General features: G+C 38.8%; 1 protein-coding gene across 3 annotated transcripts in view; it reads right to left on the bottom strand.

Annotated features, from left to right (window-relative positions):
• Positions 1 to 280: 280 nt before the first annotated feature.
• REV3L (REV3 like, DNA directed polymerase zeta catalytic subunit) overlaps positions 281 to 21,790 on the bottom strand; it is a 194,816-nt gene continuing 173,306 nt past the window's right edge. For all 3 annotated transcript variants that reach the window (XM_055134574.1, XM_055134573.1, XM_055134575.1), the window contains exons 27-32: positions 18,268 to 18,382; positions 16,639 to 16,776; positions 13,535 to 13,725; positions 12,547 to 12,793; positions 10,635 to 10,844; positions 281 to 4,927 (exon numbers count right to left, since the gene is read on the bottom strand). In XM_055134574.1, coding sequence (XP_054990549.1) covers positions 4,787 to 4,927; positions 10,635 to 10,844; positions 12,547 to 12,793; positions 13,535 to 13,725; positions 16,639 to 16,776; positions 18,268 to 18,382 — 1,042 coding nt within the window. In that variant the 3' untranslated portion in view covers positions 281 to 4,786. The remainder of the gene's footprint in view (positions 4,928 to 10,634; positions 10,845 to 12,546; positions 12,794 to 13,534; positions 13,726 to 16,638; positions 16,777 to 18,267; positions 18,383 to 21,790) is intronic.

Genomic DNA, 21,790 nt, shown 5'->3' on the forward strand with positions numbered 1-21,790 from the left:
TTTTGGATAAAATTAATATAAACAAATGCTGGTGTTTGAGAAAGGTTTTATGTCCTATTTTATTGATTTTAAAAATGAGATTGCAGCCTGGAGCGATAGTACAGCGGGTAGGCCTTGCACGCGGCTGACTTGGGTCCAGTCCCTGGCATCCCATATCGTTGCCCAAGCACCGCAAGGAGTAATTCCTGAGTGCGGAGCCAGGAGTAACCCCTGAGATCGGGGTGTGACCCAAAAAGAAAAATGAGATTGGCATCATCCATCATCAGTACTTCAGAAATTAGTTAAGAACATTTCTAGATTTTATATTGTGACTGACTAAATATGTATAAAATAGGCTTCAATGGACTTCCAAACTATGAATTATACTTTATTTGCACTTTAGGTGTTGTAGAAATGACATATAACATTTTGATGAGTTACCATTTTTATTTCTTCAGCTTGATATTTAACTTTTTTTTTGAGCTTTTTGGGTTACATCTGGCGATGCACAGGGGTTACTCCTGGCTCATGCACTCAGGAATTAACTCCTGGCGGTGCTCAGGGGACCATATCGGATGCTGGAAATCAAACCCAGGCTTAGCCTCGTGCAAGGCAAATGCCCTACCCGCTGTGCATCTCTCCAGCCCCTGAAAAGACATTTTTAAAGGGGAAACCTTGAACACGCTTTTCTTTATCTTACCCAACAGTGACACCCCCAGGTGACCCTATTTGGCTGCCCCATCTCTGTTCTCTGTGTTTGCTGGGCGGGCCCCTCATGTATTTTTGCTTTGTTCACAGTCTCTGGGCAAACCTTGGCCATTTCTGCCTCTTCCCAAATACAGACAGCTGTCTAGGAGCCTTGGCGTTGGACTACTAGGATCCATTTTCAATCATGACTGCGGGAGGCTTCCCAGCACTTCCCATGAGGTGGCAGGGGTTTAGTTGTTCATTCCACTTCCACTTCATCATCAAATATGGGCTTGTTGAAGCATGACACTGGAGGGAGGATCATGCCATGTGCTCTTGCTAGTGTTTCCCTGAGCTGGGAAGATTGAGTGAAAGAGACCATCCTTCACATGGCCAGACTTAAACCTTTGCTGCCTCCCTCTAGGAAAGAGGTCTGGGGGATGAAGTTTTTCTTTGTGCTCACTTTACTGGCCATTTCTCTCCATAGAGCATATGGAACCCTCCTATGTGGTTCATTGTTGCATGTGTACTGTAGCTACTGTAGCACGGAAGTTAGTTCATCCAGGCTGTGGCCCAGGGTTCATAGTTGTTGGTATCTGGCAGCTGATACAGAGTCAAACTCCAACTATGTTGGGCCGCAACTGGAGACTGTGGTCACATGTACCTAAAACAGTTGTTCAGAAAGCTGATCTTTATGGTGACTGGGGTGTAATACAGACCTGTTTTTTTAAATGGTGAAAAAAATACATGTATTTAAAATTAGCCAACTGGACTGTTTAGATAATCCCAATTTTATTGCCAGTACTCAAGGCATCCTGGTCAAAGTCAGCTGCACACAGGCGTTCTTCTCTCCATCCAGTCTGGTCAGGGGGGTGAATCTGGGCCATACCATTCTCACAGAGCTTCTTCATAGCTGTTTCATCTAGTGCTTGTTGGCCTGGACTGTGATCCACAGGGAACACTGTGGTTCTTTATGGCAGACTCAGCAGTCTGAGGGAACTTGCTGGAATACTGTTCGGGTGGGTTTCTCTTAGAGGTGCTCCTCTGAGGCTATCTGTCTTTTCAGCTGCAGTATCTGGGGCAGCCAGAAGGTGGGTGAGATGTGACTGTGGATGCCTTTCAGCGCTGCTTTCTTGGCTTCAAAGCATTTTCACTTCACCTTTGAGAGGGTCAGGGGCTATGTTCTTGCTTTTGGTGCTCTTGTGAAAAGGGTGTATACAGACATTTAAACACCAGTCACTATTCTGTTCATTACATCCAGGATGTAATAATTTTATAACTGATATATATATACACACACACATAAATTTTTCTTGTTTTAGGCCTATACCTGACAATGTTCAGGGGTTACTGCTGGCTCTGTGCTTAGGAATCACTCCTAGTGGGCTCAAGAGACCATATGGGATGCCAGGGATTGAATCCGGGTCAGTCATGTGCAAGGCAAGTGCCCTACCCATTGTACTATCACTCTGGCCCTAAGATTTATCTTTAAAAAAATTAAAAAAAAAATTTTTTTTTTTTTTTTGACCACACAGCCATCAATCCTGTTGGGGCTCAGGGGACTATTATGTAATGCTGATTATCAATTTAAGTCAGCCACGTGCAAGGCAAGTACCTCATCCACTTAGCCCCAAGGCTTTTATCTTTTTACCACTTTTTGCACCTTCACAATCCCCTCCTAGCTTCTGTTCACCTCAACTCTTCTCTGTGTATTTGAGTTTGTTATTGTTTTTTTCTTTCAAAACCTGCAGTTATTAAATATTTTGTCTTTGAAACATGTCTTCAAGAGCTATTCTTATGATCTATTTTTCTTTAAAAATACGTATTCAAATAATTATTAAATACTATTTTTTGATTTACTAATTTAGTATAATGTCTTCATGAGCCATTCCTATTGTTGTAAATGGCAGTGTTTCCTCATTCTTGAGGAATAGTACTCTATTATATATGTAATACACACATGTGTATATTACACACACGCAACTTTCTTCATCCATTCAAAAGTTGATGGGTATTGAGTTTGCTTGGATGTCATGTCTGATATCTCATGACTATGGCAGTGTATATATATATATATATATATATATATCTTTTTGATAAAGTGTTATCACTTCCTTCAGATTAACTCCCAGTAGAGTTGCTGGATCACAAGGGAGTTCTAATTTTAATTTTTTTTTTTTTTGCTTTTTGGGTCACACCCAGCGATGCTCAGGGGTTACTCCTGGCTTTGCACTCAGGAATTACTCCTGGCGGTGCTTGGGGGACCATATGGGATGCCGGGGATCGAACCCGGGTCGGCCGCGTGCAAGGCAAAAGCCCTACCCGCTGTGCTATCGCTCCGGCCCCACTAATTTTAATTTTTTAAACAGTGACACCTCTTCACTGTTTTCTCATTTTCTCTAGGACCAGTATGAATTTACTTTCCATTTTTTTTTTTTTGTTTTGATCACACAGCAGTGTTCAGAGTTTACTCCTGGCTCTGCACTCCTTGTGGGGCTCAGGGGACCATAGGGGGTGCCAGGATCAAAACTGGGTTGGCCACATTCAAGGCAAGTGTCTTTACCCACAGTACCACCTCTCCAGCCCAGTTTATATTCGAAAAAGGCTTCCTTTTCCTTCATTCTCACCACTACTTATTTCTTGTCTTGTTGACAGTTGCCATTCTAATATGTGTGTGGTAATGTTTCATTGTATTTTTGAGAGTTACATTTACTAATAGGTAATACTGAGCATCTTTTTATTTTTTATTTATTTTGTTTTTTTGGGCCACACCTGGTGATGCTTAGTAAGGGCTACTCCTGACTCTGTGCTCAGGGATCACTCCTGGCAGTGCTAAGGACCATATGGGATGTCGGGGGATCAAACCACAAACAAGGCAAGTGCTTACCCACTGTACTATCTCTGGCCCATTTTTATGTATCTCTCTATATATTTTTGAAAAATATTTGTTCACACCCTCTGCCCAAATTATAGCAAGATAAAAATCACATGGCCAGGGGCTGAAGAGATAGGTACAGAATTTGACTTGTACTTGTCTGACCCAGGATTCATCCTGATATCACATATGTTCTCCGAGCACCACCAGGGGAATTTCCTGAGTACCACTGGGTGTGACCCAAAAACAAAAAAATAACATGGCCACATTTCATATTTTATTCAATTTTAATATGGTTTCCATTATTAACTTTTAAAACAAAATGATTTCCAGTTTAAAAAACAATGCACTGACCACATTATTTCTTTTTCATTTTATACAGTTATACAAATATTCTAAATACACATTTGTGTTCAAGATGATGGCAAATAAGATTAACTGTACAATACAGAAAGAAAAATATTTTAAGCATATTTAGAAGCAATAGAAATGTCTATACAAAACAAGCAAAATGGAATAAAATTTTTTATTTTTAAAGTATTGCAACAGGCCCACAGGTTTGTAACAAAAATGTCTCTGCACAGTTCCTCACAATGCCCCTTAATAGCTAAAGCAAGACAGCGGTTTTAGAAAATAATGTTTCAAAATGCTACACGTTACTATTTGCACAGTTTGATCAAAATAACAACTCTATTCTGAGTCAAGCAAAACCTAGAGGAAATATACCAAACAACTTGGAAAATCATTTGTATAAAATTCATTGCACATTATTTTACTCAGCTGTTTGAAAAGTAAAAAAGTGTATTTACAAAATATTCCGCAGTCAAAATTATAAAGTGAATGGATATCTCTAGGTAACACGTCTTGATACAGACAGTCCAAGGAAACACACAGATGAATTTTGTAAAAGAGGTTTTCAGTGCTTCTTCCGCAGGGAAGTAAACATGATCTACTCAAATGGATTTACATGATGCTACAAGTACTGGAGCAAATTCAACACCTGTGTTAATAAAACAACCTTAGAAAGGTGAAAGGACACGGAATTTATACACTGTAAGAAGAGAACTAATTAAGAGACCAACAAGTACAATTTTTAATTTAGTTAGCCTAAAAGTTTTCATGGTCTTCAGATAACAGACAGTGAGCATACATGACTGATGGAAGTTGAAAAAGCACCATGCACAACAGTATAGTGTGGTAAACACTGAAAAAAAATAGCACCTGGAATTCTGTGATACTGATCACTTAAAACTGGTCTAGTAATTGCCGGAGATATGGTGCCTTGGATAATTCTCTATTTACTCGGGAGAGCTTGAAAAGTACTGGGCAGTTTAGAGAAACACATGGGATATGTCGATCAAAGCAACCTGTACAGTTCTTGCATATCTGAAAGTAAAAAAAAAGAAGACATAAGACAGGAAAGTTTATTGAATACATGTGAAAATGATAAACTTTATATCACACAATGTATTGCAGAAAGTCTGATTAATTTTCATCTCTTTGAAGCTTAGCTTACTCTATTGTTGACTTTTTGAAAGGGCTTTCATAAAATACAGAGTACTAAAATTCCAAAAGACTTGTTTCATTTCTGAGATCAATTTTAATTTATGGAACATTCCTATTATGAAATCTATAATAAGCACCGACTTATCAAAAATATCATTTTTTGAAAAATGAAACAAGAAAGTTTTTACTGAAACTTGTTTAGAAACATGGGAGAGAGGAGAGGGGAGAGGTTTGAGAGAACATGGGTTTCTCTATAGTGCAACCAGGCAAGCCAAGAAACATCCAGACGAGCAACTGAGATACATGTTTATGCTTTTGTTTCAGAAGAGAAAACTTACCATAATGGAAAAAATCAGGTAGGAATTTGCTTTGGGACCAGCGGTTCTCAACCAGAACCTGAAAATCCAAGAACTTTAAAAAATGTAATAGGGGACTGGAGAAATAATGCAGCAGGAAGGGTTCTTGCCTTGCCTGCAGCTGATCTGGATTAATTCTCTGGCACCCATTATGATTCCCTGAACCCTGCAAAGAGTGATCCCTGAATGCAGAGCCATGAGTAAGCCCAGTGCACCAACAGGCCCCTCCTCCCCGACCAAATCAATAACTGTGTCCCATCTCAAATCAATGAGACTGACTTTTAGGATTCCTCTAATAATTCTGATGTACATCTTATTTGAAGGAAATAACAAATAATAAGGCATAAAAAGCAGCAGATTATAATGTCTTACTCAATGGTCATTGTAAATAATACCTAAGCCTCAAGTCACATAAAGAGGTTAAAAGAACAAAAGGAATGGACGAGATAGGACAGGGGTTAAGGTGCTTGTTTTGTAAGCAACTGGCCAGTTTGATCCCTGGCATTGAATATGGTCCCCCTTGCACTGCCCGGGGTTAATCTTAAGCAGAGAGCCAGGAATAGCCTGAGCACCATGAAGTGTGACCCCCAAACCCCTCTCTTCCAAATAATATTTTTTAAAAAAAGGATTACCAGGGAGAGCATAGGTGTTAACTTGTTTTGCATCACTCCTGTTCAGTCTGCAGTACCATATATGGTTCCCTCCCTCCAAGCATGTTGGGTAATGTCAATGGTCATTGTGTCTAATATGATAGTGCCATAGTTGATTGCTGAGATCTACATGCTTTAGTGTATGCTCTGAGGACGAACACACAGTTCATGTGGAGACTACCACTAAGTAGATGTGTGCAGAGACTCAAATCTATTCCCAAATATAGAAGTTCTGTATCACAGCTCTAGGTTCTACATCTATATGCAGGTGCCAGGAAAAGTGATAAATATTTATGCACTTTCTGTGCTTGTCTGATAAATATGCCAGGGTGGAATTACTTGACTCACTAAATTTAACTCAGTGTTTAGTTTCAAGATCTTTTACTGGTGATTTAAATGCTGGCATTAAAACTCAATTCAGCTTATATTTAAAATGTTTGCTTTTATTTTTGGGTCACACCTGGCTGTACTGGAGGTTTATGCCCAGCTCTGTGCTTGGGAGTTGCTCCTGGCAGTGTTGGGTACAGAAAACAGGCAGCTCACCTCCTGCAAGGCTTGCACTAGGCCCAATGAGCTACCTCTCTGGCTCACATTTAAAACTTTCGACACTGTCATCTTTACTGAGATCTGATTAATGCATGAAGGATGACTGGTTAGTCGCTAAAACTCAGGAATTTTCTGCCAGAACCAATTGTAGCAAGTTGACTGATGCAGAGAAAATGAAACTATACTCCTACTAATCCTTAATCAACTTTCCATAATCAAATTTGTAAGTGGCTAGTCTCTCCTGAATGATGTTCTCTCCCTATTCACCTGATAGAAGGTTATAGGCTCCTATTGAAAGAGGCTGTGAATTGATACTACCTTGGTACAAAAGCTGCTTTACCTCAAGAAGAAGTACAAAACCTGATCTTTACATACTAGTAGTTGGGCTGCATCATGATTGAGAGCAGATGGGTTGCTAAGTAACGCTGTATAAGAGAACTGGCAATGTCAGAGTTAGCTGGGTTTATGGAAGAGCATTGGGTCAACCTCTCTACACTCCAAAGTCAAGGAATATAGCCAATATTAAAGTCTAGATTAGAATCAATGTTTTCACTATACGCTTGATTAATATTCCACAAAATCATACTGTCTCTCAATTTTTTTTTTTGAGGGGCATTCTGGGTCTAAATAGGATGGTGCTAAGGGGCTACTCCTGGTTTTGTTCTTAGGAGTTGCTTTTGAAAGTTTCCAGAAGTCCATGTAATATTGGGGATTAAACCTGGGTTTCCTGCATGCAGAGAGTCTCTTGCCCGCAAGCCTGGCTGTCTTCCCCGGGGCCCCTCGGAGGGGATAGGCTCCAGCTTATCTCCCCGCCCCGAGCAGAGCTCCCAGTCAGTGGCTGAAGACCACTGGAACCTAGCCATAGCCATGCTCAAGGCCCCTCTCCACACGTTCAGACAAGCCTCACGCATGAAGGTACCGGCAGAGGAACCCAGGTGTGTGTAATCCCATCAACGGCCAACATCCAGAGACTTAAAAGCAAGCTCCCAGAAGATATCTTATAACCTACTTTTCCTTCTGGGAGAAACTCGCAAGCTACTGAGAGCTTCCTGCCCACATGGGACAGCCTCGCAAGCTTCCCATGGTGTATCTATATGCCAAAGCCAGTTACCAGCTGAATCTCATTCCCCTGAAAGAGCCTCCAATGCGGCATCGTTGGGAAGGCTGAGAAGAGAGAGGCTTCTAAAATCTCAGGGATAGGACGAATGGAGAGGTTACTGAGACTGCTCAAGCAACTCGATGATCAACGGGATTTCGTGATTCATGATTCCTGCATGCATCACGCCCTCTGAGCATCTCTCTGACCCCTCAATCATTTGATTAGTTTACAAACACTTCAAGGGCTAGGGAGATACTTTGAAGACTGAAATACAGGCTTTGCATGTCGAAGACATGCCTGGTACTGTATGGTACTGTGAGTACCAGTTAGAATGACCCACAAGCACTAAACTGGGAGTAGCCACTGTGCACTGATAGGTGTGGTACTAAAATTAAAACTCCCATAAATTTAGAATGAAATAATGCCTAGTGGTCTGAGTTTTGTCTGTGGGAGGTTCTATGGGGTTCTGTCACTGATAGTGCATAGGCGTAGCGCACCTCTGGGAGTAGTCCCTGAGCACCTCTTGCTATGGTCCCCCTAAACAAAAAATAAGTACTTTAATAGGTCCAGAAAGACAGTACAGAGTTAAAATTCTTGCCTTGAAAATAGCTGATTGGGTTTGATTTCTAGCACCTAGATTAAGCCCCTAGCCTGCAATAAGAAATGAGGTGTGGAACCCAAATCAACTTTCCTCCCTTCAATTTAGCTCAGTGGTAAATCACAGGCCTTGAATCTCAAAGGCTCTAGGTTTGATCACAGAAAAAGAAAAATGCCTGCTTTTTCTAATTTTGCATTTATATCTAAGCTTGGTCACTATTGGCAGTGTGATATGGGGCAAACTACTTAACCCCTTTTAAGGTTTTGAGTCACATCCAGTGGTGCTTAGGGCTTACTCCTGGCTCTGCACTCAGTAATCACCCCTGCTCAGGGCACCATATGGGGTGCTGGTGATGGAACCTGGGCTGACTGCATGCAAAGGAAGAGTATACTGCTGTACTATCACTCTGGTCCCAATGTGCTTATTTTAGACCCTCTTATAATGAATAGTTTTTGTCATAAAGAGCCAATCACATTAACTGTCAATTCTCTATATACCTTTAGAATTTTGAATCTTCCAAGTTTACTGGAAGTTTTCTGGGGCAACCAGAATATTTATTTTTAGTTTTTGGGCCACATATGGTGGCATTCAGGGCTCACTCCTCGCTCTACACTGAGGGATTACTCCTCAGTGGATCATATGCGATTATATGTGATGCTGGGGATCAAACATAGGATGGGTGCAAGGCAAAGGCCCTGCACACTGTACTATTGCTCTGGTCCCTGCAACCAGGATATTTTAATTCTATTTTTTTTCTGTTGGTTTTTTTAAGACCACATCCTGCAGTGCTTAATCTGTGCTCTGGAGTGATCCCTGGCTTTGTTCAGGAAACCATGTGGTGTAGGAGATTTAAACTATGGTCAGCTATATATAAGGCAAGTACCCTAATCCCTGTACTATCATTCCAGCCCAAGGGATAGATTTGAAGAAGATGATAATAATAAGTGAGTATGATATAGCAACTGGTGCTTTCGCTCCTTTTAATTTTTGGCCTTTTGGGTTACACCCAGTGATGCTCAGGGATTACTCCTGGCAGTGTGTGCTTGAGGGGACCACATGGGATGCCAGGGATCGAACCCAGGTGGGTCATGTGCAAAGCAAATGCCCTCTCTGCTGTCTGACCCCTAGTGCTTTCTCTTTACAAAAAAAAAAAAATTGATAGCTGGAGGCTCTAGTTTTTTGTTTTAATAAACACAACACATATTTCATAAAAACAAAAAGCCTTTTTAACAGTAGCTTCACTTAATGGCACACATCCAAAAGAACAAAAGCAACCGCTGTTGGAGAGGATGTGGGGAGAAAGGGACCCTTCTACACTGCTGGTGGGAATGCCAACTGGTTCAGCCCTTTGGGAAAACAATATGGATGCTTCTCAAAAAATCAGAAACTGAGCTTCCATTTGATCCAGCAATACCACTTCTGGGAATATATCCCAGAGAAACAAAAAAGTATAGTCGAAATGACATCTGCACTTATATGTTCATTGCAGCACTGTTTACAATAGCCAGAATCTGGAAAAAACCCGAGTGCCCGAGAACAGATGACTGGTTAAAGAAACTTTGGTACATCTATACAATGGAATACTATGCAGCTGTTAGAAAAGATGAAGGCATGAACTTTGCACATAAGTGGATCAACATGGAAAGTATCATGCTAAGTGAAATGAGTCAGAAACAGAGGGACAAAGATAGAAAGATTGCACTTATCTGTGGAATAAGAAATAACAGAGTAGGAGACTAACATCCAAGTATAATAGTATATAATACAAGGAGGTTGACTCCATGGCTTGGAAGCTGGCCTCACATGCTGGGGGAAAGGCAGCCTGGATAGAGAAGGGAACACCAAGTAAAATGTGGTTGGGGATCCCGCGAGAGAAGAGAGATGCATGCTGAAAGTAGACTAGAGACTGAACACGATGGCCACTCAATACCCCTATCGCAAAACACAACACCCAAAAGGAGAGAGAACAAAATGGAATACCCTGCCACAGAGGTGGGGTGGGGTGGGGGGGGATGGGATTGGAGAGTGGGAGGGATACTGGGTTCATTGGTGGTGGAGAATGGACACTGTTGGAGGGATGGGTTCTCAAACATTGTATGAGGGAAACACAAGCATGAAGATGGGTAAATTTGTAACTGTATCCTCACGGTGACTCACTTATTAAAACAAAACAAAACAAAACAAAACAAAAAAACAGTATCTTCACTTAGTTTTGAATATCTCAGAATCTTCAATCTATTTTTTGAAAACACTATTTCTTATATAACTCAAAAGTTAGTTGACTGTATCTTCCTGAAGATTCAAATTGTGTAAGGGTATATCATGAAAGTTTATATACCTTTAAAAGTTGCTCTTGTTTACGTTCCAGCTCTCGAATTTCTTGATTCAGGATGACTGTAACATGCTGAGGTTGGCTTCGACATTTACTGCAGATGCCATGTTGAGTGAGATCATCACACACAGGACAATGTAATGTAGTGAAATATTGTGAAATAGTGCCCTTCCGACCTTCAGACTCACTTCGAGAGGAGCTGGTGGTTTTATGGATCTAGAAAGACATCAATTCAGAAGTAAGGCTGTGTCAGCAGCATAGCAAAACTGCTACTCTGCTAATTACATGTTTTTAAAGATATTATTTCATTTATTCCAATACTAAGGAGCTACTATATCAATGATTGTTCCAGATATGAGATTATACAAAGTCCTCCTTTTACAGTGCTTAGATCTAAATATCACCAAATATAGTTTTTTTCCTTTCAGAAAAATATAATCTCCACCTATTCATTTTTGTGATTTAAATATATAATTATTTAAATATAAATCTTTAAATATATTAAATATAAGATATAAGATCATTCAGGGAGACAGCAATCAAAGAAGTCAGTTAAAGAAGCCAGGATGATAGCTAATATTTTTTAAAGTTGCACAGTTTGGATGATGGAATCAAAGCAAGTGAAAATTTGAAAATAATAGTAAGGTATAAAATTTAAGCAAAAATTAACCAGAGCATTTGAAATGTAATCTACATCTCATCTAAGAATTCCTCATTTATAATTAATATTGGTTTCAGAGATCTGTCTTGTTTCCTTTTACACTGAAATAACATTATTATGTAATTATTGTATCTTTGGCATACTGCTGGTATCTTATAGATCATTTGGCATAAAGTTATCAGGTCATCTTGTTACAAATACCATTAATATTCCTACTGGTAACAAAATGAAAATATGATAAAAAATAAACTTTCTGATCCAGAGACAAAATACAACACTATAGATGTCAATCAACAGATTCAACATTCTGCTTCAGTTTCCTACCTAATTTTTTTCCTTTGGGCCACAATTTTTTTATTTTTGTTTTTGCCAAATCTGCTGGTGCTCAGTGCTTACTCCTGTCTCTGCACTTGGGAATCACTTCTGGCGGTATTTGGGGTGCCAACCATATGTGATGCCAGGGATAAAACCCAGGTCAGCCACGTGAAAACAATCACACTACCCATTGTACTACCACTCTGGCCCCCAAGCCATAGTTCCTAATGAGAAAGTAAATGTAAGTATCATCTGAATGCCATCAGCATTTCAATCTGAGATGTCAAAAGGTGACTGAGAAAATGTGATTCTAGAGGAAAGACTGCTACTCTCCTTAAAACGTATCACAGAGAGCACAACAGGATGGAGTACATGCTTTGCAAGCAGTACGTCTGGGTCAACTCCTGGAACCTGCAGTCCCTGAATTACCACCAGGAGTGACCTCCACACACCACTGTGCAAGGTGTGGACCCAAAGCTAGCATTATTTTAGGTTTCTAATGAGTAAACTAAGATCTTTGCCAAGATTCACAGTTTTACCTAGTATAATAATATCCAGATGTTATTCCTTTAGTCTGGTTTCTTCTAAAAAAATGTTTAGATACAATATCCTGTACATTTCTTACACATTCTGAAGGAAATTTTTCCTTCATTTGTTCTTTTGTTAGTTGGCTTATTATTTTTTAGTTAAGTTCTGACCATTAAAATGCATACTATGTGTACTTGAATGTCTTAGTTTGGATAATCTGATAGAAATTAAGGCAACTTATAAAATTTTAAAGTATCTTTTAGGAAACCAGCAAAATGGTTATTCTTTATAAACTTTGGATAGCAGCATCTCTTTTACTTCTCATAGCATGTAAATGAAATCTTTATTTCTACTGGAAATTTTGGGTGAAATCTCTCTATAGTATACAGCATTGTATAGTTATAATAAGCTTACCCTTGGTAATTCATGGTACCAGTTGAAGACATCTATACCAATAAGTGAAAAAATTCTTGCAAGGGGTGGAAGGATTTGCTTGGTGATATAGTATGTAGCATTCAGTCTCAGAGTTGGGTCCTGGAGGACTTCCACTGGGCGCCTTACCAACTGGATAAGTGGTACTCCAGGGGTTCCATAAATGATGACATAAGGTACACGCTCCCCAACACGAGGCTCAGATCTCCGGTCATAAGTAAGCATTTTCCTATTTGAATCCAAATTAAACACATGTTCAAAGGCTAACAAACAGAATTACACAATAATGAAAGAATGAGAAATCTTACCAGAGGTACCTTCAAATCAAATACAACTTCCTGATAACTATATTTATTTTGTTAAGTTGGTACCAAGTGGACATGCTTGTAAAATACTTTGTAAATCATACTACTTGCAAAACAATTAAACAAATATCAACTAGCTTAAAATGTTCCCAGTCCTGTAAGAGGAATAATATCATAAATCTAAAGAAGGAAAATTTTCACTGGTTAGATGTTCTCATTCTGAAATGATACTAAATGCTCTGGTAGATCAATATTAATATTTTTGTTTTTATTTTACTTTGGGGCCACTTCCCGCCCTTCCAGAAAAGTGCTCAGGGATCACTCCTAATGGTGGTTGGGAGACTATATAAGGTGCTGGGGATCAAACTCAGGTTGGCTGTATGAAACCACTGTACCACCCCACTGTACTATCTCTCTAGCCCCAGATCAATGTAGGATCAACGCAGGAACCAAGTTTGGTATTAATTTAAAGGGAAGCCTGAGGAGTTCTTTCTTTACAGTTTACAAACTGAGGGATTAGCCTCTGGCAAAATTTCATGAGGGCAGATACAGAAAGAACTCTGTGCCTGTGGACTAGGTGTCTCAGCTATTCTAAAATGTGTGGAATCCCAGACTACATCTTGTTCAGTTTTTAAGAAATATGCTATTGTGGGCATCATTATTACCTTGTAAGTTCAAGGGCTGGTACACAAGCTCCGGGTTTATAAGAGAAACTTCCTCTGTATTCCTTGGCAAAAATAAAATCTTGTATGCTGGCCTTTCCTTCAAGGAGTTTCATACATTGTCGTTGAACATACTGTTTAATTAAACTTATATCTCTCGTTTCAAATAGCAGCTTTAGTGAACGCTCAAGTATCTTTAAAGAAGTGCAGAGAAAGATAAAATAGTATATTGAGAACCATACTTTTATTACTGTATATACATTACCTATCTTTCAAAATACTATTTTTATAATAGCATATTTTGCAACGTATTAAATGATGTCATCATATGCAACTTGCTATGTCTTAATCTGTTTACAATGATTAGTTAATTTCGGAAATTGAAAATTATTTTAAGAGACTTTATATAGCTTGTTATTTTTTGGGGTTCGTGAGGGTACCCAAGCAGTACTCAGGAGATCTGGTGACTACTCCCAGAGATATTTTCCTTGGCTATGTGTTCCTGAAAGTTTGGCACTCAGGTCTAGTGGTGTAGGGGTCCACCAGTGCTATAGTCAACAGTGTTCAGAAGGACCATGAGGTGCCAGGGATTGAACTTGGCAAGCATGTGACCGCCCTGCCCTTTGAGTCACTCCCTGGCCCTTGCCATTTCTAAAAATTAAATATGCAGTTTGCAGAAAATCATACTGGAATGACATGCCAGTGAAATATTTACATGTGGTAATACGAAACACTTAAGTTTTCCTTAAACAACAAAAAACAGGCTTGGGGTGTAGTTCAATGGGTAGAGTATTAGCCTTACATATGTGAAGGCCCCAGTTTGAACCCAGACACCGCAAAAACAAACAAACAAATAGAAGGTTAAAAAACACAAAACACTAGAGACGTAAGAAGCCAGATTTATCTCAATATTATTTCTTATTTACTGTAACTGTTATGGAATAGGTCTCACTTAGGTGAATGAGTCAAGTTTAGATATCGAGCAGTGAAATCAATCTTTCTCTTTTTATAGTGTCAATAAAAAGTATAAATATATTCTAACTGGCATTATTTCCTTTATTGGAAATATGTAATATGTAATAGGAAATAACTGACATCCAGTTAATTTGTTCAGTGGACTAAATTTAAGTTCTACGTATAATTCTGCTTCAGAGAAGAATGTACTGATTATCTCCTCTAAAAACTAATACTGAATTAGAAACCATATTAAAATAATTTAATACCAGTAACAATATCAATAACATAATATACTGATGAGTTTTCAATGCTCTCATAAAATAATATGTAGAATGTCATATTTTCATATTTATTTCACTTATTTTGGTTTTTACACAAGTAGTATGGGCCTGAGTAAAGAAAGAAAATAAAACTAAAACAGTATGGTTAAAATTGCTATGGTTGAGAAATTTGGGAAATTTATACTACTATTGTTCAGAAACTTTCCTAACTTGTACTTGATACCTATACTAGACAAAAATTTCAGTTAAACTAATAATATTTATGAAATTGTTCTGTGGATAATTTTTCTTCTTTACTTACTCTCTAGTTTCATTCACTCTTTAGTTTTGGGGTATTGTCATGAAACTATATCATGCTATTATTTTTGGGTGATAGGCAGTAATTATTATTTTTTTAATTTGGACAGACAGTAAATTCTTATCAAGTTCATGGTTTTTATTCTTTTTAAAGCAACTGTGATAAAGGCTATGGCTGGGAAGAAGTCAGAAAATAGGGATTAAAATAAAATATTTCTGGTATAGATGCCTTCAGACCTGTGCAGGCTCAATTTTAGATCCACGGCACCCTGGTTGGGAGTGGGTAAGTCTTTCCACCTGCCCAAACAGAGCCCTGGCAGCTGAAAACCTCCAGAACCCAATAGACGCCATACTCTTGGTAGCACTCCACAGGCTCAGGTGAGCCTCATCTATAAATGAATGTTGAAAAACTCAGGTATGCAGGTTTTGTGACCGAAACCTCCAGGCTCCCAGAGTTGGGGATGGGTAACCTCCTTCCATCCCCTTGTTCTTCCAGGAGCTTGGCAGTCACACTCATGAATTGCCTCAGGTGCTGAATAAGTTCATTTACCAGCCATGATCCCAAGACTCATAAATAAATCTCGAAAGAGAGCATCGAGTTGTAGAGATGCTTCTGGATCCCAAAGTCACCATCTAGTTAAAAATTTGACTCCAGCTGTATTACCCCATCAAAATTTTAAAATTCTTGGAGAGTGTAGTAGCTTTCATGGCTGCTGACAAATCCTACTCTGCATCACTGATATGCCAAGAGTAGCACACCACATTGGATGGAATGTAAAGTAGAAGGCAACCAATGTTGATTAAGAAAATATTTATACACAAGGCTTAACCTGTAACAACAGGTTAGTAATCTCTTATCCAAGAGCCTAATGGCTTTAGGGTGAGATACAACAATCTTCACATACTTTCTCCTAAGGAAATCTTTTTTGATGATTTTTAGCGAATTAATCATAAAAAGCAATACAAAATAAATCACTTTGGGTCTGCTACTGAGTCTGCTACTGGGGAGGTGGTTGGAAAAATAGGAAATAATGGTGGTGGGAAGGTGTAATGGTGGTGGGATTGGTGTTGGGATACTGAATGTAATAAATCACTTTGAACAATTTTATAAAAATAAAATTAAAAAAACCCAAATATTTTCACTCTAAATGGTCAAAATTAATAAAATTTCATCTCCCTGCTCCCCCACTTCCCTACCCCTAACTAGTTCTTCCACTCAGCAGTATACTTAAGGACAGTTTTGCTGTTTTTTTTTTTGGGGGGGGGTCATATCAGGTGGTTCTGTGCTTGGGGATGATGCAGTGCACAGATCAAACATGGGTCTTCTGTGTACACAGCATGCTCACTTGTCCTTTGAGTAAGATTTTCCTGAGCCTGTTTTAGGATTTTGACCTGATCCGTCAGTGACTTAGTTTTTAAAGATGAAAATAAGATCTATAAAACTTACCTTAGGGGACTGGAGAGAGTGTAGGGATTAAGGTGCTTGGAGTTGTGTATGACTGACCCCAGTTTGATCCCTACCACTGCTGCAAGAGACCCATGGCACCAGCCAAACAAAAAGCTGTTTCTTACCTTAGAAACAGCAGGGCAGGAATCTCTTCTAACTGTTTCTATTCCTTTTGCATCAAATACTGGGTCCTTTTGATCCAATGTTTCATACATGTAACCCACATACCTCTTTTTTGTTTCTAAGACACAGGGCAAATAAACCTGCAATTAAAAAAAATGCCACTAAATGCCATTTTTAAAATAAACAATTTTCTTTTTGTGATGCAGGGGTTCACAGGGTGGGCTGGCAGGCTAAAACAGCAGAGCTGCCAGGCTAGCACTTGGTGCCTTTGGACACTGGGAATTACACCGACTACACATCATCTTGCAAGGCAGATAAGGCCATCATAAGGCAGGCACTCTTGGCCACTGCATACTAGTAGCCTCCAGACCATATCATACATGCTTTTATTTTGCTTCTCTTGTATTTCACCAATTAGTAACTATCTCATGGTGATTCAATAAAATTTAAAAAATTAAAAAAAAAAGTAATGTGTATTCATAGCCTACACAATTTTTTCTTATTGCTTTTCTTATTGTTTTATTTTTGGAGTGATCCTCAGTAGTTCTCAAATGACCTACCCTCAGCTCATTGCTCAGGTGTCACTCCTGGCTGTTTGTGGGATGAGCCAGGGATTAAACCTGAACGTCCCACATAAGAAACATGCGCTCCAATCCATTGAGACACTATTTTCTTTTTTTTTTGGCTTTTTGGGTCACATCCGGCGATGCACAGGGGTCACTCCTGGCTCATGCACTTAGGAATTACCCCTGGCGGTGCTCAGGGGACCATATGGGATGCTGGGATTCAAACCTAGGTTGGCCGTGCAAGGCAAACACCCTACTCGCTGTGCTATCACTCCAGCCCCAAGATACTATTTCTAGTCCACAAAATTTTCATACAATGTGATGCTTGACATTCTTTCAATTAACAGATTAAAAAAAAATTCTTGATAGTCCATAATGAAATGGGATTCTTACAACGGATATCATTAAAAGCAAAATCAGTTCTATGGGATGTTCATTCCTGGAACCCAGCCATTATGGTTGAAGCACAAGCAGATGTACTAATTGATAGCGACAGTTAAATAACCCCAACAGCAGCTAGCATCAATGCTCAGACATGAGAGTGAGCATGATTTTAGGTGTTTTCAGCTTTGACCTGTTGGTTGGTCGCCTTTGGTCTCAATGTTTTCACAGTAGAGAGCCTAGAAACTACACAGCAGACACAAGGCACCTTTGCCACACTCTTCTCTTTCTGAATACCTAACCCATATGTCTAAAACTCAACATGAATAGTTATTCATGGTGATTTTTTTTTTTTTTGTTTTTTGGGTCACACCTGGTGATGCCCAGGGCTTACTCCTGGCTCTGCACTCAGGAACTACTCCTGGTGTTGCTTGGGGACCATATGGAATGCTGGGAATTGAACCCAGGTTGCCCGCGTGCTATTGCTCCACACCAGTTACCTGCTGTGCTATTGCTCCAGCCCCTATTCATGGTGATTTAATAAAACAAAACTAAAAACAGGAAAATATTTTAAATTCATCATTTTTATAGACCTCTATATTGTCACTGATTCTGAATATATTCTAGAATTTCTACAAGGTATGTAAATTTGCTATGTTATAGTTAACATTATATTTCTCTTACCTTTTCAAACTTCAATTTCACAGGTTTAGGATTGGTAGCAGTTACAGCTTCGGCAATCTCCTGGCCAATCTTAAAAGACTGCTCTTTAGTTGCTCCTTTCAATAGCACAAACATACTAAGAGAATTAAAAACAGCACAGTAAAGATGCTATTTTAGGGACAACAACAACAAAACCAACATTCATCAAGAGTAACTCTGCCAAAGTATTCTGGCAAATACTTTGTATGTCATGGGACCCCCTTCCTTTAATCTTGCTTAGTGAGCTGTTTTATCAAATATTCCTTTTGCACTCATGGTATATCTTTAAGGATACCTAATATAGCAACACGAAGACAAGGCTGAGCTATAATAGCTGCAAAGGTCCTGTATCATCTCAAGACATTTATAGCTCTTTGACGATACACAATTATATCAAATATCAAACAAGAAAAAATGTGATTATTAAGAAATGGAAAATTTATTTGTGATAAGGGAGGAAGTTTCCTTTAAGAACTATCCATCAAAAGTTGGATACTTTAGAGTATATGTTCACTGCAAAAGTTAGAGAACAGAAAAAGGCACAAAGAAAAAGCCACTGTTAATTCTACCGTTCACAAAACTGTTACTATAAACCTTTGGGATCACAGAACAGATGTTTAATAAGTTTCTCCTTTTATTTAAGAGTACTACATTGAGAACATTTTTCAATATCACCTAATTTCATACTTAAAAAAATACTTGTCCTTAGTTTCAACATATGGATATAATTTAACCAAATTTTTATCACCGAAATTTTATTTAAGATATTTTGCTAGTATTTCACATAAAGTGATTATTTGGCACACCTTTAATTGTTCTCTATTAGAATAATTTGTAGAAACGAAATTTTGAGATAAATGGTATGTACTAAAAATACTTTAAAAATATTGTCAAAAAATTGTCAAATGGAATTCTAGGAAGACATTTCTGATTTATAATTCCATAGGCAATATATGCAAATCCTAAGGAAAGAAATTATATAAAAACATTAAATACAAAAATTCTAAAAACAAATCCTCAGGATCCAGGATTAAGTCCTGAGCATAGCTGGATGTGGCCTCAGTAAAGCCTTTCAGGGATCAGTCCTGGTAGGCTTGGTGGCAGGGATAGAACCTGGGTCAGCAGTATGCCATGCAAGCATCCAACCTGTTGTACTATCTCTCTGGCCCCAGGATTGACTGTTTTTTGTTTTTTTAGGTTTTTTTTGGGTAAATATTTATAGGTGCTTCGGAATTAATCATTTGTCAGAAGAGTGGTGGGCAGAAAACTGTTTCACTATGAACAGTGCTGCAATGAAAAGCACAGTAGAAATGACATCTGTATCTATATATTGATTGCAGCACTGTTCACAATAGCCAAAATATGGAAACAACCCGAGTGCTCTAAAACAGATGACTGGTTAAAGAAACTTTGGTACATCTACACAATGGAATACTATACAGCTGTTAGGAGAGATGAAGTCATGGAATTCGCTTATAAATGGATAGACATGGAGAGTATCATGCTAAGTAAAATGAGTCAAAAAGAGAGGGACAGATATTGAAGGATTGCACTCATTTGTGGAGTATAAAATAACATCACATGAGGCTGACACCAAAGGACAGTAGATACAAGGGTCAGGGGGATTGCCCCATAGCTAGAAGACTGCTTCATGAGTGGAGAAGAGAAGGCAGATGGAATAGAGAAGGGATCACTAAGAAAATGATGGCTGGAGGAACCAGTTAGGATGGGAGATGCATGACGAAAGTAGGTAACAGACCAAACATGATGACTTCTCACTGTCTGTGTTGCAAGCCATAATGCCCAAAAGTATAGAGAGAATATGGGGAATATTGTCTGCCATAGAGGCAGGGGAGATGCATGACCAAAGTAGATAATAGACCAAACATGATGACCTCTCACTGTCTGTGTTGCAAGCCATAATGCCCAAAAGTAGAGAGAGAGTATGGGGAATATTGTCTGCCATAGAGGCAGGGGGAGGGTGGGAAAGGGGAGGTATACCCGGGATATTGGTTGTGGGGAATGTGCACTAGTGGAGGGATGGGTGTTTGATCATTGTGAGATTGTAACCCAAACATGAAAGCGTGTAACTATCTCATGGTGATTCAATAAAATTTAAAAAATTAAAAAAAAAAAAGAAAAAAATTCTTTCACTGTCTGTGGGGTTATCATAGCATTATTCACAACAGCCAAAATCTGGAAATAATCCAAATGTCCAAGAATAGAAGACTGCATAAAGAAGCTGTGGCACAGATTACAATGAAATATTACCTGGCTCTAAGGAAAGATTAAATCATGCAATTAAGCTGCTATGTGGATGGAACTGGAGGATTATTATGCTGAGTGAAATCTGCCAAAAGAAAAAGATCATTCTGTCTCTTTCACAGAATGATCTCTCTCATGTGGAGTGTAATTCCACATATTATAAGAAGTGTGGCAGGGGAATAGCAAAAGGCCAAGAGTAATGGAATCTAAGAACTGGTCAAGAGTGGAGCTTGGGGCTTGGGGGTTTGGGGTGAGGACTCTTGAGACACCAGTAAGGGGAAATGGACACTCTGGGGAGGAACAGGGATGATGCTGGACTACTGTCTTTGTGAAATCCTAAAGTTGACAGTATTATGAAATTGTAAATCATGCAGTGACCATAAAAAGCTTAATAAATGGAGTATTTTCTCAATGTTAAATAGACCTTAAAATTTGTGTGTGTGTGTGTGTGTGTGTGTGTGCGTGCATGTGCGTGTGTGCCTGCGCCGGTGGGGGGGAGCCCACCCAAAGATGCTTAGGGCTAAGTTTTACTCCTGCATTCAGGATCACTGTCAAATGCTTAGGGGATCATATGGGATACTGAGGATTGAACCCAGGTTGTTCATGTGCAAGGCAAGTGCCCCATCCACTGTCAATCTCTCTAGCTTCAGGGCCTTTAAGTGAAAAGAGTCTCAATTTGGATTTTAGCATTCACTAAGGCAAAACACACAGGGCTTAGTCATACTTTTTGGCAAGTTACATACTCTACTACTTGAATTTTTTAGTAATATTTTCTTTTGAGGCACATATGATGCTCATTATACCAGTACAAACTTATTTTTAAAATAAGTGGTTAAATATGTTCTTTTGAGAGATTATTTTTAAAAACTTTATTTGAGCTAGGGAGGTAGCTCAAATGCAGGGACACAGGAGTAAATACCATATACCTCTGAGTGTCACTCCTAATCAAAATCAACTTTATTGAGATAGTTTGTATAAAATGAAATAAATATATTTATGTGTCAAATTCCATGAATTCTGATAAATAAGACTCACCATTATGGGTGAACTGTGTCCTAGTAAAATTCATATGCTGAAACCCTAACGTCTAGTACCTCAGAAATAAGATTTCTGAGAATGAGACTACGTGGAAATAGTTGAAATACTAAGCGAGTAAGTTAAAATGAGGTGCTAAGTAAGTGGCTAGGATTAATCTGAATACTAGTCCCAATAAGAAGGAATTTGGATAGAAATAGACAAA

Source organism: Sorex araneus, chromosome 4, assembly GCF_027595985.1.
Source record: "Sorex araneus isolate mSorAra2 chromosome 4, mSorAra2.pri, whole genome shotgun sequence".
In the NCBI taxonomy this organism is placed as follows: domain Eukaryota; kingdom Metazoa; phylum Chordata; class Mammalia; order Eulipotyphla; family Soricidae; genus Sorex; species Sorex araneus.